Source organism: Paramisgurnus dabryanus, chromosome 21, assembly GCF_030506205.2.
Source record: "Paramisgurnus dabryanus chromosome 21, PD_genome_1.1, whole genome shotgun sequence".
Taxonomy (NCBI): Eukaryota; Metazoa; Chordata; class Actinopteri; order Cypriniformes; family Cobitidae; genus Paramisgurnus; species Paramisgurnus dabryanus.
In genome coordinates this window covers 15,859,837-15,878,749 of record NC_133357.1, presented here as the reverse complement: position 1 = coordinate 15,878,749, position 18,913 = coordinate 15,859,837, and the positions used below count along the sequence as shown (strand labels likewise).

General features: G+C 38.2%; 1 protein-coding gene across 1 annotated transcript; it reads right to left on the bottom strand.

Moving 5' to 3' along the window:
• Nucleotides 1-724: 724 nt before the first annotated feature.
• On the bottom strand, nucleotides 725-17,324 carry spsb1 (splA/ryanodine receptor domain and SOCS box containing 1). The gene is made up of 3 exons (XM_065285867.1): nucleotides 17,149-17,324; nucleotides 4,326-5,198; nucleotides 725-2,174 (listed from the first exon to the last, which is right to left on the bottom strand). The coding sequence occupies exons 2-3, from the start codon at nucleotides 5,017-5,019 to the stop codon at nucleotides 2,047-2,049; spliced, it is 822 nt and encodes a 273-aa protein (XP_065141939.1). The 5' UTR covers nucleotides 5,020-5,198; nucleotides 17,149-17,324; the 3' UTR covers nucleotides 725-2,046.
• Nucleotides 17,325-18,913: the final 1,589 nt, after the last annotated feature.

The window sequence follows — 18,913 nt, the reverse complement described above, 5'->3', positions numbered from 1 at the left end:
GCGAGCACGTGCGACGGTTATATGTCAACATATAATCAGAATGATTGACATCTGGGATGACCAATAACAGTGGTGATCCACCCGGAAAACGAAAATCTTCCGCTATACCTTTAAAGATGTGCAAAAACTGTGCAGTGTACCCCGGGCTTTAGAGAAGTTCCTGTAGCTCAGTGGAAGAGCATTGCATTAGCAGCACAAAAGATTGCGGGATAAATTTCAAGGAATGCACATGTGGTGAAAATGTATACACTGCAAAAAGTGAAAAGTTGGTTCAACTTAAATATTTAGGTTTGAAGTTAATCAATTTTTTCACTTTTGATCAAAATTTGCACTTAAATTTAAAATTTCATTTTTTATCTTGGCTAGTGAGTAGTTATTGTAACAATTAAATTTGCTTAATTTATTTCAACTTTATTTTATAAGTTACAACAACTCAGTCAAGATTTAAAGTTAATTATACTTAAAGATTTAAGTGCAAAAAATATTTTTTACAGTGCAAGTCACTTTGGATAAAAGCATCTGCCAGATGGGTGTAAAAAAAGAATAAACAACAATATACTGTTGTTTTAGCATTAACATGCATTTAATAATGCATAGTTTAAAAATTATGTATATGAATCCTCAAATGTAGGAGTACTGTACCATAAAAAAAATTCACACACACAAAGCCACGAACTTAGTAATTTAAGCATAAAAAAAAAAAAAAAGACAGCAAGAAAACAAGTCAATAATAATAAACTTTATTAGATAGTTACCAATATTATCTACAATCACTAAATACAAAGAGGTGGTCGGCAAGCAGGAAGGGTTTAAAAACAGGGAATCAAACAACCCCCCATGCCCAGCAAAATGGCTCCCAAACAAACTACATTTACACATCTAAAAAGACTAGGATGGAAAAACTTTTAGAAAACAAAATGACAGTAAATGGCAATCTCTGCATCAAGTCTTAAAAAGAGCAAACTGACATCAATATCAGACGCCACACAGCAGCGTCATTACCCCAACATATCAAGTTAAAACAGTTTTCTTACAAATAAAACCAGCAAAACCAAGAGTATGGATGTGGGTGTTTCACGGGACATAGGGAAGCTATACAACCTCTTAATGATAAATGTATGCTACATAGTCTCACAGTGATCTCATTCTTTGATTTAATATAAATTTAATTCATGGCTTTCTTTTAATAATATACCAGTATAATGAGCCAGGCACTTTAGATGTTGCAGTGTAAACAGGAGACTAGTTGACTTGTCGGGCAATTAAAAAGCTAGTATAATGCACCAGCTTTGGTTGATTCCATGAATATAGCCTCCCACGTCATAGACACAGGCACCACATTATTTTTCCAGGCAAGACGGTCAGACTTACAGCTAAAACCGGGCTATTTTTAACCTGGCAGGAGTGAGCGGGGAACCCATCACCTTACACCGCGTGGGTAGTGTCAATCTTTTTCAAACCCACACAACAAGCAGACTCCAGCACCTAATCCAAAATTGACTCGGCTACTTTATTATACCGACTAGAAGTTGAAAGACTGCATCCTTAAACTGAGAAACTTTACATACAAAAGGTGCCGATATTAATATCCAGATATATTTTGATCATCAAAACTTGCTGGTCTTAACTAGCTATTTTTCATTGCTCGTATTGAGCCACTATATAGACCCTTAAATTGATGACATAATACATGACTGCTTAAGGTATGCCAACAAATCTCATTAAAAAAAACCTTTAAAATATTTTTTTAGATTTTGACAAGCAGCTGGGGTTTCAGTTAGCCATGATTAGAGAGGAGAAGGTTTTGTTTTCCTCCGAGTATCTGCAATAAGGATCTGAAATCCAGGATATGAATGAACCAAGAAAAGACGTCAGACATAATTTCATATTTTTTGGTACCATACCCAGTAATTCAGTATGGGACCAATCCAAAACAAGTGAAATTGCAAATGAAACAGGCTTGCCAGATGGAATAAGAGTAAATCCCAGAGACAAATTCAGGCGAATGCCATGCCTTAAACTGTTTTTAAAAAGGCACAACTGTCATCATTGGTAGAGCAAGTAGTTCTTAAGGGAGGCAGGTAAGGGCAGGCCATGTATTTCGCTCAGTCGCTCTCTTCCCAGTGCAACTCGTACAGATCGTCTACAGAGGTCCATTAATGGCAGAGGTTCAGCTGGAGAGACAGAAACAGAGATATTTATAAGAAACAAAATTACAAACATCATGCATGAGAAACTTTTCCAGAAAAACACATGGATGGATAAATGAGACTGTGAAAACCCAGCAAGACGTGTCATTTTCATTTATATCAATGTTACATTATGTAGTATGATTGTGTGTCAATTTTGACCAGGCAATGCCACATTATAAGATTAAAATCAATGACATTTTTACTAATGTTTTAACCCAATGCTGGGTAAATATTGGACAGAACACATGTTGGGTTACAAATAAATCTATGCTGGGTTGTTAACCCAACCATGAGATAAAATAACTCATGCTGGGTTGTTTCAATGCAATGCGGAGTTAATTTATTACCCCAAAATGTATTCAGTCCAATTTTACCCAGTAATGGGTTAAAAATAACTCCGCAGAATTTAAAGTGCTGCTCTTCCTCAAAACAAACATTTTAACATCCCACTAACTAGCTGATTAAGAGCTTTTACATTTGCACAACTCTAATTTTCCCATAGGTCCCTTTAGTGTAGTGTAGTTATACATCATCCCTGTGTGCCGTGCATTTCAGAAGACTTTAAGCACCAGCACCTGCTCGGATGTTGAGATCACTTTATAAAAACACACACATCGGTTAACAAGACGTCGGGGAAACAAAACAGAATGATGTAAAAGGATAAATAACGGTACAGTTAGACCTCTGTTGGACACAAAGAATGCATTAAAAAAAAGGCACCGACACGAGACAGACACTCAAAGGAAGCCAAAGCCTCGGAGTCATACGGCTGAGTAATAGACTGGACAAACAGACGGGATGAGAATTCTCCAAAAAAATGGGAACACCTGCATCCTGAACTTATGCGTTAAAGCCACAGTAGCGACACCTCCCAGCTTCAGACCTTCATTAAATCTTGCTACACATGGAATAAGTACAGAAAACATTTACGGAGTCATTCAGATGGTGGATGGCATGCAAAACATCAAGGTGGAAACGCAATGTATTTAGACATTGCATCATGAGACAGTTTCCACTGAGAGCAGGGTGGGTTACTCAACAGCAGTCATGTCTGGCGCTTTTAGGGACAGCTGCGAGTCTGGACTTCACCTGCATCCTTTCATTATTTGACTGCAGAGCGATAACGTCACAAAATAACGCCTTGCAAAACTGATTCATTACTACAGCATGCTGGAGGAAATGAGTCGCAGAAACTCGATGCTCTTATTTAAAGAAACAGTTCACCGAAATGAAACTCGCATGTCAAGACTGGTTGTCATATGTGTGTTAAGTGACACCCAATATGTTATTGACCATCAAGGTTAACTATAGACTGGATATAGTCCAGTTATGAGTAACCCACTTCTAGACAAAATAAACTTGCATGTTGTTTTTACTAAAATAACTTGTGAGATGTATAGATATCCCACATGACAAGGTGTTTGGTTTCATTTATTTTATTTTAAGTTTCATTTCAGGGTTATGGTTAGACGTAATTTTTACTGACAACCCAAATTTTGTCTTGTTTGAAGCCTAGAGGTCTGGGCTTTATTTGGACCGCTATTAGATGTATTTTAAAAAGCAAAAATGCTTGCTGGGTAGAGTCATTTAGATTTACTTGTTTCACAATGTTGACCCTCATATTAGATTAATATTAATAAATGTGTTCAGCTGAAGAAAGAAGGTCATTTACATCAACTTATTCTTTTAATGCACCCCATTTACATCTACTTATAATAGGCCTAACAGTTCAAAGTGATTTTTCAAAACATTTGTTCAACCATGAAAGTACTTGACTATCTTTAAATGTTTCACTGGCAACTGTGGAGTCTGCACATGGCGAAATGAGGAAAGAGCAAAGTGACTCGTTTAATGATTAGCTTCCTGGATGTGAGATAAAGAATGGCGTCATGGTCTTTATCAGGTATGGAAATATATCAGGACAGAAAGCGCTCTCACATAATTAATGGATGAGTACAAATCTTCCGCAGACACACAAAGTACTGTCTGGCTACACTCTATATTTAACCAACCACAAACTCCACCTTGTTTATTCAATAGATAACCGCATTGATCAGCACATTGTCCTAAGATATCAATAAATTAAAGCACGGACGTCCCACTGTAACTCAAAGCAAAAAATTTTGTACTTACGATCAAGTCCATTTATGTACCGGATTCTGATTTCACAGTGTCCCCAAACAGCGCTCACTACAGGGTATAGCTTTTTTCCTTTTAGTCCCCTGAAAGCAACCCCCAAGTACTGTCCATCAACAATAAAGCTTAGCGTCCCCTCGTCCATGTCCAGGACAACCAAAAACGAGTCTGGGACGATAAAGGTTTCATCAGGCTCAAGAAAAGCTGGATAGGTCCTACTGGGTTGGTTTTTGCCATCGTGATAGAGTTTGTTTCGTCCCAGGTCCCAGCCCCAGGATTCGCTATTGTTTCCTACAAGTGCAGTGTATCCTACAGAATGCAGCGGGGCTTCGCCCATTGCCACGCCAACGACGGCGTGGGTACCCCGCTGGCGCATGGCCCAGCTGATCTCCCACACGTGCAGTCCTCTCGTGTATCCCACCCGGCCCCGAATAGCATCTGTACTCTGCGCCACAGGGTGCCGGTGAAATACAAGTTTATTATCCTCTTTCACAAAAATGTTGAGCGACCGGTCGTCATTGTTCCAGGAGTGCTGGACTTGGATGTCCTGCGAGGCTGATGGCATGTCTAACAACATATCCAGACGGGAAGGCTTGGTGTAATCCAGGGCCTGCAGCTCAAGTTTGAGAGGCCGAAATGCCGGGTCCCGCATGTCCACAGTCTTAATGCCTCCCGGAACCTTCTGCCCCATGCTCTGGGTGGTTCTGACAGCACTTCGGTCCCCCTCCCGTCTCAAAGCAGAGCAAAGGACAGAAAACAGGAGAAGTCGGGGTCCACTCCTTCACTTATGCACCTCCACTGACAAGGAGGCGAAGGTTTATATGCAAGTAGTTGCCAGGAAACCAAGTCAAAGATGCTAGTTAAGCACACCTGGGGAGATTAGAGGGAGATAAAAGCAAGAGACACAACAGTTAACGAATCAATTTTCCTATTGTTGCCTTTTTCCACACCACAACACAACGGAACATGCAAGTCATGAAAACATGAAACATAGCTTAAATAACACTGGGAAACTATCCATCAGAAACCACGTTTATTTCCCCTTCCAGACGTGAGAACTAAAGCACACAAAAACAGCACAAAAAGCAGTAATTGAATCATGTATGGATTTCACAAGCTGATGCTTGGTTTTGTAAATGTGTTAGAATGGAGTTCACAGCAAAAACTTCAAGTATAAAAGAATCATCATTCATTACTGCCATACAATTAAAAGGTGTTCATTCACACATTAATACCATATTTTCCAGACTATAAGAAGTCGCATCACTCAAAAATGCGTCATGAAGCAAAAACAAAAGTCGCACTGGACTACACGTCGCATTTATTTAGAAAATGATTTCACAAAATCGAAGCCAACGAACAGACATTTAATCTGGGAAGGCAAGTTATTAAGTAACTAAACAATAGCACGCAGAACAACAGGCTGAATAGATGTCTGCACGTTAACGTAACTTTATCAGTTATCTACACGATAGCATACTGAACATACCTGGAAGAATGAATAGGCTAAAAGAACAGCATTAACCAACTTGCATCAAGTTCACAGGCTCGTCATTCCACATCACTGAATCCATTGAATTACATAAATACAGAAGCAGCATATAGCAGACTCTCGCGGCTGTAGATGGTATTGATGTCTCTTGATTCATATATGTCAAAATTAATTCAAACTGACTTACAAGTCACACCTGACTAGAAGTTGCAGGACCAGCCAAAGCGGCGGTGTGCACACTAGGGTTGTGCCGATAGACGATAGTATCATGTAGGGATGCACGATCTTGATTTTCATGGCCGGTTTTTATACCGGTTTTCTTAACAAGCAAATTGGCCGATTCCGATCCGATTTCCGATTTTTTTTCTTATCAAGCAACAAAAAAGAAAGAAAGAAAGTATACATACACTATGTTTATTTGGTATTTAACAGGCTAAACTTGGTTTGGCTATTGAAACCAATAACTGTAACCATCTAAAATAAACAACAGTAACTGTGCAGTAGGCTACGTTCAATACAAACATAAGTGGTTAAATGAGACCATAACATGGATGGTTGAGTGAGGGTTGATGGTCTTGCCTGTTTTGCATTATCAACAGACTTTTGATACTTATTGTGTAAATTAAATGTCTGACCAAGTTTGTTGTGGTGAATGCAGGGCTCTCAGGTTTTATTTAAAACTTTGGAGTGAGATAACATCTGTTAGGGGAGAGACCCCTCTGCCCCACCAAATTCTCAAGTTTTTGCTAGCAGTTCATTGTTACCTATTATTCATAACCGACCAGCACAAATATTAATTATAACAATTGGTAAGTCTGATAAAAGACAGACAAATTTATCCAAATTAAATAAATTGCTCTACATATTAAAAAATACAAATGTATCTAAATTAAAATGAAATCTGTATACAGTAGGATTGCAGCACTTGCCATCAGCGTGTATTTTAAGCTGTGTTTAAGAGAGAGAGAAGGTTACATGTTTAGTACTACATGGCAATAATAATGAAATACATCTCTGGTCCTTTCATTCATTTCAGGTTAGTTTCAGGTAAGCTAAAGCTTCTGATTGCAAAGCAGTTGGAGAGTTTTTTAATAAATCAAGCATGATTTAACACGTATTTGGCTATATTCAAGAAACCTGCGTTATTTACCGCATTTATCAGATATTGCTCTTCTAACTTTCACTCTGTGCGTGCACAAGCCGCGCATCCACGTGATTGACATCAGAGGAGCGCGAGAAAAACTCGAGACAGCTAAACTCGACAGATAACTTCCCTTCCCTGCGCCTCTTCCATTAATTGTATATAGTAGGAAAAGTTATCAGTCTCTTAGAAATACAAGGTGTACGTGTGTAAACTGACTGAAATGCGTGTATCTCACAGTGAATGCATGAGACTTGAGAGCCCTGCGAATGTACTGTTGTTAATCTCCGCGATTAACTTGTCCTTTACAGACATTTCAGCTTGCAATCTAATGTCCTGCGCACAGATTTCGAAATGCGTTTACACAAAACACATGTTTGCGAATGATAAAAATGAAGTCTGTGCACGCGGGTGCACTTCCGCAAAAATCGGCCGAAAAAATACAAAAACGGCCGGTTGCCGATCGCGCAAAAACCGGCCGGTTCCGATCTCTGGCCGGTTAACCGGTGCATCCCTAGTATCATGTATCACCAATTATAGGCTCTCTTCTTCATTTATTTCTTTACACCATTCCAGTATCTACGGCTAGATTCATGGCGAGAACCAGTTAATCCATACATACAATTAGTTTTATTCAGACAAGTTGATCCATACACATGTTGGGGGATGGACAATTTGGAATCAATAGCAGGCATTCATGACGATAGTTGGCGATGGTTATTATTTTCATCATCCTTTCACATTTACATGCGCATTGTGTGCTTTTCCTCGCATGAGAGGGTTTGTGGGTTTCACTTTGCACGAGAAAGCTTGTAACCCTTAATCCGCGTGTCTCGGACTCTTGCTCAGTCCTTAATGCGCGCGGCATGGACTCCCACTGTAATGCGCATGATTCAAACTCCCTGAAAGAGACAAGCGACACACAGCAAAAAGTCACTGGTGGTATGCATACCGCATTGGGGTGCTAGAGAAAACCCCCTAAAGCGACAAGCAGCGTTCATTTTTACGCATACATGATGGTTAGCATAGAGTACATGCGACTCTAACTTAGTCATCAAAATAGTATTCACGTACTGGGCACCCAGGTCATGCATGCACAAACCAGGGTATGTAATATGTAGGCCAGAAGGTATTGCAATTTGTCATAATGTGCATGTGTCCAATGTGTGTGTACATGAGTTAAATTAACTATGCTTTGCAAGGCTGTGAGCATCGAACATTAAATTTTGTCCAGAAACCTATAAACAGCGAATAGACTGTTAATAGTCCAACCACTGTTTTATTTTTCCAGTCCCTTGCTCAATGCCTCGCCTGTTATACAATACGGTTTACTGATACCACTGCATCAGATGACAAGGAAAAAAAAAAAGAGGAAAACCCTCTTGCTTTACCGCAACTGCCCCACTGTTGTCAACTGCTTTACACAATGCCCTTTAAAAATAGGAAATGGGGAGAGAGAAAAAACAAGCCATTTCCTCTTTTTAAGTTTGTCTAGTCTGAAGATAACAGGAAAAGCAATAAAAAGCCTGGATTTAAAAATATATACAGCAGAGCTGTTCTTGGGGGGGGGGGATGACCGCAAAATCAGGCTGCAGCAGCAAAACAGACTAAACAAGAAAAAAAATCCATTAATATAAAGACTAGACATTGTGTGGTGTGTGAAATCCCCTCCTAATGTCCTGGTTTCTAATGCAATTTCTGTAAACCTAAATTACACCACAGTTAAATCTGATATTCAACAATTGGGACAGTCTTGTATTTACCAAAACAACCTCATTACTCATTTACATGTCTGAAAAACATGTCAGAGGTCATGTTCTTAAATGTACAGCACGGAAATTAGCAGAATTGCTGACCAAAAGTAGGGTCCCAGAAATGGGGGCTGAAGAGGCCCGAGGGTAATTGAACTGTAGACAAGAGTTCATTGAGGAGCATCTTAGCTCTTTCTCCGATACAAGTAAACAGCCTTTTAAACGGGTCACGCTTCTCCATTTCTGGCCCACCCGAGCCAGAGAAGCACCAAGAAGTGGGTGGCAAGTTTGTGAATGCTAAACAATGGTTTTCAATGGCTGTCCAACCTTTAGTAAGTAGAAAACATGTTAATTTGCACACTCTTTACACTCACTGCAATGAAGTTGTGTGGTAGAGGACCAACAGAGGCCATTTAACAGAGCTGTTGGGACTCAATAACCATTTGAAACCAGCCATCACAATGTTGCTTTATACATGGTGGTGAGGTGATGTCATTCTGCAGCATCATCTCCGCTCTGTCTGGTGGTTTTGCATCATGCTGTCTGGCAAGTCATATGGTGGTGACACCATGATCTGTTTGTGTTTTCATTATTTTGATGCTTATGAGCGAGGACTTTGCAGCTGGTTTGCTGGCCTACTGTGTGTGGGGCTGATTGAAATGCGGAGGGGGCTCTAAGGGATTTGTCAGCCCTGGGGAACAGTGGCAGCTTTTGTTTTGACCGTCAAGCCCCCCCATTTAATACTTAGGCAAAACTGGACCTCCCTAGACTTTTCCTGTTCATGTAAAATCTGTCACCTCCTGAAATCTTAACCTTTACTCTTATTGGATTAGGTGTGGGATTTAGCAGGGACCTGATGATTTATTATAGTGATATTTGGACCAAGATACAATATCATCACTAATTATGTGTAGAAAATAGTTATTTACAAATTAGTTTTTCCTTATTTTTTTACGTTGCACACAACAATAGGGCGTTTACACAACAACGTCCTAAAAATTAAAAAAGATCTTCTCTTGCGTTTTTGAAAAGCTTCGAGTATAGATGACAACATTGACAAAATCATCTCCATTCTCACATAACTGTGAAAATGACTAAAACACTAACACAAACCAGGTCTGTAGCTTGAGATTTTTTGTAAAGACTTTGATGTTTATGGTTTCTTTACAAAACAGAAATTTCACAGATTTGTGCCCTTGTAGTACACAAAGAGACGTCCACTACGAAACCCATTTTCAGGCCTCATGAACACAATTGCCACATAATATAAAAAGTGAAAACTGTTTTCAACTTAAACAAACAGGCAAAGTGCGTAAGTATTGTGTAAACACCCCCTGAGATATTAGTCAAAACAGGAATGATTGCTACAGAACCTTTGACCCTATTCCGTAAAAAAGCAAAAACAGGTGATGCACTACATACGTACTTATTGCAAAATGAGAGACAGTTGAGTGAAATGGGGACATTATCCTGGACAGGTTTAAATCATAAAACTGAGGCATCTGGCGGGCGGCTGTGAGTGAGGGGCAAAGCAGGACTGAGAAAGATGACGACAAAACATGGTGTCAACCCAGATGCCACACAGACGCTCTATTCAGACAGTGTCCATGTTAAAAATGGGAGATAAAAATAACAATAATTCATTATAACAATAAAAAAAATACTTTGTCAAGTTGTTCTTTAATGCAACAGCGCATCTTATGACAATTCCCTATAAGATACCAATCTGATAGTCTGATGAATGTAAACCAGCTTAATAATAAAGGCTTCTTTAATATCACCATAACAGAAAATACTCACTGTAAAAAGTAAAAGTTGGATCAACTTAAATTCCTTTAATTGGTAACGGCTAAAAATTTGTGATGCACCCATGTAACGAACAATTTTTGATGAATTTAAACCCATTGGCAATAGCATGATAAAGGCAGATACTGATTGTTTATTAATTAACCTGGTGAAGAAGACCAAGTTGCATGTCTGTTGCAACTTAAGTGATCCACGTGGTGAAAGTAAGAGTGTTTCGGGAAAATGTCTGTGGTCTGGGCTTTTTCAAAATTTCGATCACAAGTGGACGAGAGAGACACATCACGTCTACACCTGGTATTTCAATCCGTCTCTTTTGTCAACTTTTGACCGCTTCTGTCCTGAATACTGTGAGGGGGTGGTCTGTCGAGACTGTGGGCGAGTCTATCTGCTGTCTTTCAAAGCGAGCGGGAGTAATTATGAGTTTATATGGACGTGAACTAATATTATGTCGGAGTCCGCTGCTTGTTTAGCAAGTAAACATGCTGCAGAGTTTTGTACGTGTATATGTTAGAGCTTTATCTTAATATTCAGCGCAAATGCTGAAATAGGATCGTGCAACTTTTACACGCTTATAAAACGAAACTACGGAGATCAGCCGATTTAGTTTGATCAATGAAAGGCTAAAAATAGTGCTGTTCACCATGTGTTCATGCCAGAAGTCAGAAAAGAAACATTGTGTTCAGTACCTCAGATTAGATAAATGGCCGGAGAGAAGGCTGTCGCGTGTGGCTGTTCGAACACATTCAACCACATGTGCGTTTACACTACAAAAGCAATCCGATCGAAAAGGGTTTCGACTACCTCTGAATGTGGTTGAAAGTGGTCGAAAGTGGACGCATTCAAAACATTTTGAACACAGTTTACACCTGGCATCAACGTCGTCCACTTGTGATCCGATCGATGAAAACGCATATTAATGCCAAATATAAACAGCCTCTTATTCTGTTGACAGAATGTTAAATAGATCCAATCCATGTTCAGTAAAAATAATTAGATGCAGAAATAAACTAGTTAATAGACCAACTGTATAGTATTGTATACCAGCGTTTAATATCGGGATCAGTATTTGTCCAATAGTACTTGCACACACTGTCAGTCCATATTCGATTTGACAGACTCGCTGTCTATATTGTGTATCACACAATATGATCCGATCTTTGCATCCTGTAGCGTTCAGCCATGTTCCGAATTATCTGCACTGTTTCTATGGCAATGACGTCATGCTGGCATGGCAATCTGCCTCGACGTCTGATGTTATAGAAACTATTCCCCAATACCTGGACTTTCCCAAACACCCCTATCATTTGGTCAGAAAGTGACAGTTCCAAAGTTCGCGCTGGGGTTGCGTTTATGTGATGTGACAGTATGACTTAACCAAAAGGCTACACAAGTGCGATCAGAGCGGTCAGACTAAAATGGATTTGGATTAGAAAAAAACAGATTTCAAACGTTCTAAATGTGATTCCAATCAGATATGCACCAAAATCGGATTTGAACTAACAATGTGACCAATGTCTTGTTGTCTGTTTAAATCTGTATTGGTCCCAAAAATATCATATAAATGCATCCCTACTAAAAAAAATGAGTTATTTTAAAATATTTAGGTGTTACTAAATTTAAGGGGGTTTTTTTTTTCAAAAAGTTTTACAAATTTTTTATTTTGATTGTAACTGAAGTTTTATACACAAAGTTTTTTTTTTGGTAGAGCAGCTCTAAATTTTTGCAGTGTAAGAAACAAAATTATCTAAGTAATTGTTTGTTACATAACTACTACAGCTAAACTACACAAAATAAGATATTAAAAAAACAATCCTGTTCTAACTGCACACTTATTACTAAAAATAGAAATTACCAACTGCTGAAAATTACACGGTTTTGAATTACTATGTTGATTTTAAATTGTGTAAAACAGGTTTTAATGACAGGTTAATGAACCACTATAGACAAAATGAAGAACAATGATGGGAAAGAAACAAAGTCTATATGAATCTAAAGCGATGTTAGTTTTTTGAGGGAGTGTCAAAATGAATTGGACTCACCCAAGATTAAAGCAATAATATTGTTCAGTTGTCTAACAGGGATCCAGAGCTGACAGCTGTCTACATACAGCAGTTATAAGAAGACAGGAGCGCTCTGATCTATCACTCACCCACTAGACAAGTTCGACAGCCTTTTGTGCCTATAGGCCAATCCACAGCAGGTGCCATCACGAACAAAACCACTCTGCACACCCTTACGACGAGCCACAACAAATATATACCATACCGCAGTCTGATAGGAATCTCCTGAACGTGGCGAACTGGCATACAGGCACATTTGAAGGAAGCGATAATGACCGATTCAAATTTAACTTGCGTAGCCACAACAGGCTTATGTGGAGACCAAAAGTGGGGTGATGCAATTGTTGGCATGATTGTGGCAGAGGGAACCCTTTATAACTGTGCCCTGCATTCCCCACCTAAAACACTCACAAGTCTATATTTTCAAAATGAGTCAGAGTTAGGAGTAACTGACTGAATACTTCAATGCAGGACTGAATGTATGAGTTCATATAGACAGATTGTGCAGCTATACCAAAAAGTCCCTGTTGGTTAACAAACATTCAACCTAATCGTGCATACAAATACTTACATTGTATGAAAAATAACTTTTCCTAATTCTCAAATCCTCTGGAAAATGATCATGTCACCACAGCTGTGAACTCTAGCTGCATTAATCCGAGCCTGTATTGTCAATGTTCATACATCCAAAACTCTCATCCATGTGCCAGATGAAAAATCAATCTGTCCAACTGGATTTTCTCACCCTACTGGATAAAAGGTGAGGCCAAGACATAACTAGATTGCCGTGTCACACAAGGAAATAATATATCTGATATAAGAGACTGAGTCTATAATAACTTAACTAAATCACCACATATGATTGTCAAGCATGTAATCACCGCTTTAATTATGACACCCTTGGTGTGGTTGCACTGTCACACTAGATTCTTGGTAAACCATTTCATAATCTCTCCACAACTCCGTTTCAATAAACATGCTAAATATAAAAACTCATTCATTAAAAACCAACATAAGGTTTTGAAACAATAGAAATCTTGGGCATGATTGTATTAAAAGGAACATTTTTAAATTACGATTTTACTTCACAAAGCCCTTCAACTAAAAGCACAGTGCTGATATCTCTAAAAATCGTGTGCTTAAATCACAATTAAACTTTCTGATCAGCAATTATACCCAAAATTAACGATACAATAAATTTTGTTTCTTAAAGGGATAGTTGAACCAAAAAAGAAAATTGTGTAATCATTTGCTCACTATAATGTGGTTACAAACCTGTATAAGTTTCTTTGTTCTGATGAACACAAAGAAAAATATTTGAAGCAATGTTTGTAACTACACTAATCAAAACCCCATTGACTTCAACAGCAGAAAAAAAGAACATTATAGAAGTCAATGAGGCCTCTGATTGGTTACAAACATTTTATCGCCAGAGTGGTCATCCCACCGTTGCGTCCAAAATTGCCTACTTCCACAAGTAAGCGAAAAAGTATCCGGATGACCTACTACTTCCGGCAAGTGTGCATTTGATGGACACCCCATCCCGTGAGCCCCAGGGAGAGCAGTCACCCAGCAAAGGAGGAGAGGCGACATCATAATAAAAAAAAAGTTGGAAAATGGTGACACAGCTCAAAAGCAAATACATATATTAAACAGCTTGTTATAGACGGTTTCATTGGACACACATGCGGTGACGTGATACACGTCTGGTCCGAACTTTACTTCCGGTTTCAGGTTTTTTTAATGTTCTGACTTTTTGCGAAACTGAACTCTTGAACAAATACCTAATCGAAAATAACAAATGCTTTGGTTTCCTAGGTAATCTATGTGTTGTTTATTTAGCGTGTTATATAAATAAACTACGTTTAAAGTACCATGTTGTTATTTTTTCTTAGCAGAGTTTGCCGGAAGTTACGTGTTGACCACGAAAACCGCTTGTTTATGTTGTTACTGCTGAAACTGTCTATATTGTGCGTGTTTAACATCCTTCCAATTAACAGCTCACTACTAATGATGACGTGGTGTGCCATATGATGTAGCTAATTCATCTAATGCGGTATGTACAAATCACAGTTTGATTTGACACAGGGTGAGTGTGTTGCATGGTCTCCTATTCATGGTAATGTGAAAGCTTAATCTTGGTATCCAGTATCTTTATCTTTGATAAAACATTCGCACCCTCAGTTGAACCAATTATTATGCAAATCCTCAGAACTTAAGACATGTCAAGGCATGCTGTATTGTAAGACTGAGGAGTTTTCACTAAATTAATGAAGTTACATAAGCAAATTTAACACTCGGTTTGACAAAGCCAATAGACAACAGAAGAGTATGAGGTTCAAAGAATCTCAAAATAATCTTAATGGAGTTTTCATTCATTAAAGAACTCAGTGTTGTACACTAGGAGTATTATACTAGTTTTTTGCATAGTGTAAGCATTTCATATTGCTTCCATCACCATTGGACGAAAGGAAAAATGGATGTCACCAACGAAACGCAACAAAATGTTTTTCTGAACAAAAAGTTCATTCTGGTCTGGGGAAGCATGGGATTTTAACCAGATAAATATGCTGACTCAAAACTGGAGCACTTTGAAAGTTCATCCAAGAGAGATACAATCAGATACCTACAGCAGACCTGTGATAAGCATGTGGAAAAGGTTCAAGAGGAACATTACAGGAAGTCTGTGCTAGTAACCAAATAGGGAGGGACAAAGCAAAAGGCATAATCCCAGGTTTTAACCATTTACATAGCAGAGTATTTTAGAAAGTGATTCTTAATAGGGATGCACCGATACCGGCCTCGATACCACATTTTCTAAAGTACTCGTACTCGTTAAAAGTCCCCCGATACCTGGAATCGATACCACGATCTGAGAAATGTCTATGTTTGAGCGGCGTGTAAGGGGTTAATGCCTCATTTTGTCCAAAGAGACAGAGTTTACAACAAACTGGAAAACTAGTCCTTTGTTTTTTTGTTAAATTATATGACTAAAGCGGTTACCTGTAAATTTAAATCATGTTTTTATTAAGTACTCGGTATCGGTATCAGCAAGTACTGAAATGCAAGTACTTGTACTCGTATTCCAAAAAAGTGGTATCGGTGCATCCCTAATTCTTAAACAAAAATTAAACCTGATACAGCACTGAGCCCTCTTCACTGTAAGAATAAGTTTTAACAAAATGGCAATTCAGAGCTACAGCCATCATTTAATATTTAAAAACTTTTTTTTACAAAATGTTATCACAAACCGGAACTCTCTGAATAAAAAAAACAATTTGTCATATTTACTTTGTCTATGTTAAAATGTTCCCATGCTGTAATACAGATCAACTCAGCAAGATGTGCTTTATATTACAGTGTTGACCTGACATTAATGTTCAGCAGGGGACTTTCAATATAAACATTTGCCATATAGATTTAAATCATTTCAATTCTGAAATGAGAAATCCAGACCTGCTGCCCTTAGGTAAACAAGAGATGTTAATCTGACTTAAATACATCAACTACATAGTAATCTGACACACTGTTGTCCCTCTGTGTGCTTTCAAAACATGTCAACAAGACTGCCCATATAATCAATCAATGAAAAGCTAACAGAAACCAGTTTATGCTAATTTAGTTAACTTAAGTATTTACTTAAGTTTTTAGTTGTTAAAAGTTAGTAAAACCGTGATAACCTAAAACAATCCACAGATGTCTTTAAAAACAATCAGGTGAACGAAATGCTTAAATTACTTGCATTAGAGCGAGTTAAAAATGATCTTAACAGTAGTAACAACAACAACAAAGGTTTTCTTTACGGAAAATTAAGGTAGTAACGAGATCCCTAAAGAAAACATAATAAGTTACTGCACATTGACTACAGCTGATTCATCAACAATCACAATTGATCAATCTAACGTTACGTTAACCTGTTACACAGCTTGCTAGCTAAGTTAATAGCGTGGCAACATATTTGAATTACAAAGCGACGATCTTCGTTTATTCTGTATACAAATACCTCCGCACCTAATGCTCCTAAACCGAAAGTAAACCATTGTCTGGACCAAACGTCTTTACTGGCTTAAAGTTAAACATAAAAGCCCCAAACACAAGCAAATACTAAACCAAGCTTCATAACTAAAACAAACAAAAAACTAAAACGTGTGCATCGAGCTTGACTCGTTAATGAGTATATCTGGCCTTTTATACAAACATAACATTTGAAATTTTTAACCGAGTATTAATCTGTTGATATCGATACGATTAAACTGGACTAAGAAATTAAGTGCCCATTCACTAGATAGATTTGCTTGTTTAAACAATAATACTATATACCACTTTTCTCATCTACAAACACAGGAAGTAGTTCGTGTTTAGTGCACGCTGCTGAATTATTTACATTGAGACGCGTGACACAGTAGCGCGTGTATATTTCAGTTGCAACGTCGGTTAGTTGAATAAACACATCGATTGGACGTTTGCTTTTAAGTAAAGTTAAACTTAAAAATAACGCGATGCGTACACGTGAACACACGCCGAATGGACAAAAGACACACATTTAAACGGTAAGAACCTCAAAACGTACCTGGAAACGATACAAGCCGGAAATAAACCACAAACGAAGAAGCGGGCGAGTGTCGTCCTTTCACTCGATATTCCCGTGCAAATCCATGTCTATATCCTCGTCGTGTCTTTTGAGAACAGGCTTGTATTGGGTGAAATGATGGCTGCTACAGCGACAGAAACATCCCTCCTGTCACGTGGTCAAATAGCTCCCAGCTGCTGCTGCACGCGGCCCTCCCAAATGAGCTGAGCTCATTTCCCCTGATAAACATTGCTAATTGTGTGCTACATACATACTGATGAGACGCAATCTATATGTACATAAGGGCTAGTAGTCCATTTAATTGTGGTTTTAAGCCACACTTAAAATACAAATAGGTAGAATTATCCAACTTTTAATGTTTTTATTTGTGAGGTAAATTGACATTTCTCCATTCAAGTGAGTAAACAGGTCACACGCTGGATTTAGAGGATTCATCACACATTCAAAAAATGCTGGGTTGTTGGGGAAAATTTGGGGGAAAACCCCAGAACCCAAGCTTAATGAATGTTGGGTTGCTTTAATGCATTGGGTCACACAGGTTCATTTAAACCATCATATGGGTTTCTCCACATTTTACCTATCCATGAAGTAAAACTACTCAGCATTTTTATAGTGTTTGTGGATTTTTAGGCAATATGGATTGGTTTGTGGATTCTTAAACTTGTACATTTTACTCCAACTCTCCCCCTTCCCAATTTTGAACATATTGTTGCATTCGTTCTTTCACTAACAGTAATACTTGCTTTCATTATTACTTTTTAGACCGATTGCACCTTGACCCTAGTTGTTGCACTCTTTTGATGACTGTATTTCCATGCATGAAGACAGATTCATGTGGCTGCTCTTTATATGACTCAACAGACAACGAGGCACCTTGGCAACTCTTACAGTCTGGAGGTCTATAAAGGTCTCCTTTATAGACCTTACACAACATACCACTTCTCTTTCAACAAATCCCCTTGGTTGCAATTAGCAACCAGTAGCAATCAAACCTTTTTTTGATCAGTAGATAAGGTCGGTTTTTTTGTAGACCTTAGTGACTGAGAAGATGAGCTGAACATTGAGTTGTCTGAATCAGCAATTATATTAAACAAGCTGCTAAAGAATCTGAAATTCACTTTAAAGGAATATTTCACCCCAAAACAGGAAATCAATCGTCATTTATTTTATTTTAAACCTGTATGACTTAATTTTCTATTTTGAATGCAAAAGGAGATTTTTGTTTTAATAATGTTAATGTTTTTTCCTCATACAGTGAAAGTGAATGGGAACTGAAGCTAACATTTTGCCTGACGTCTCCTTTTTTGTTCCACAGAAGTTAAAAGGTTTGATGGTGAGTAAATGATGCCAGAATCAAAAAAAAATTGTGCGAACTGCCCCTTTGTTTGTTTAACACTGCTGAGGTTTACTGCGTTAAATTGAGTTGTGAAATGTTAAAGTGTTTTACTGTCCCCTTGTGTTCAGTCTAGTTCCTCACATATGCTAATTGTCTTTGAATGGCATTCATCAATAAGGCATATTTACAAAACAATGTCCCAGATCTTACAAAGCCCTTTGTTCCTAATGGTTATTTGGCCTTTGTCTGTCATTGGTTTACTTCAGCTTTGTTTCTCAATAGTTTAACGGTTTAAAAACCTTGATGATTTGGCTGAGCCAAAAAGATGTTTCAAGAACACCAAAAATTAAATGTTTGTAATATTTTGTTACCAGCATTTCATTCCAACCTATATGACGTTCTTATATG

Bases quoted from the DNA above. Each gene is read 5' to 3' on its own strand.
- spsb1 (XM_065285867.1), bottom strand. From the start codon at position 5,019: ATGGGGCAGAAGGTTCCGGGAGGCATTAAGACTGTGGACATGCGGGAC. The intron at 2,175-4,325 runs GTAAGTACAAAA...CTGTCTCTCCAG, and splicing joins GTACATAAATGGACTTGATC to CTGAACCTCTGCCATTAATG.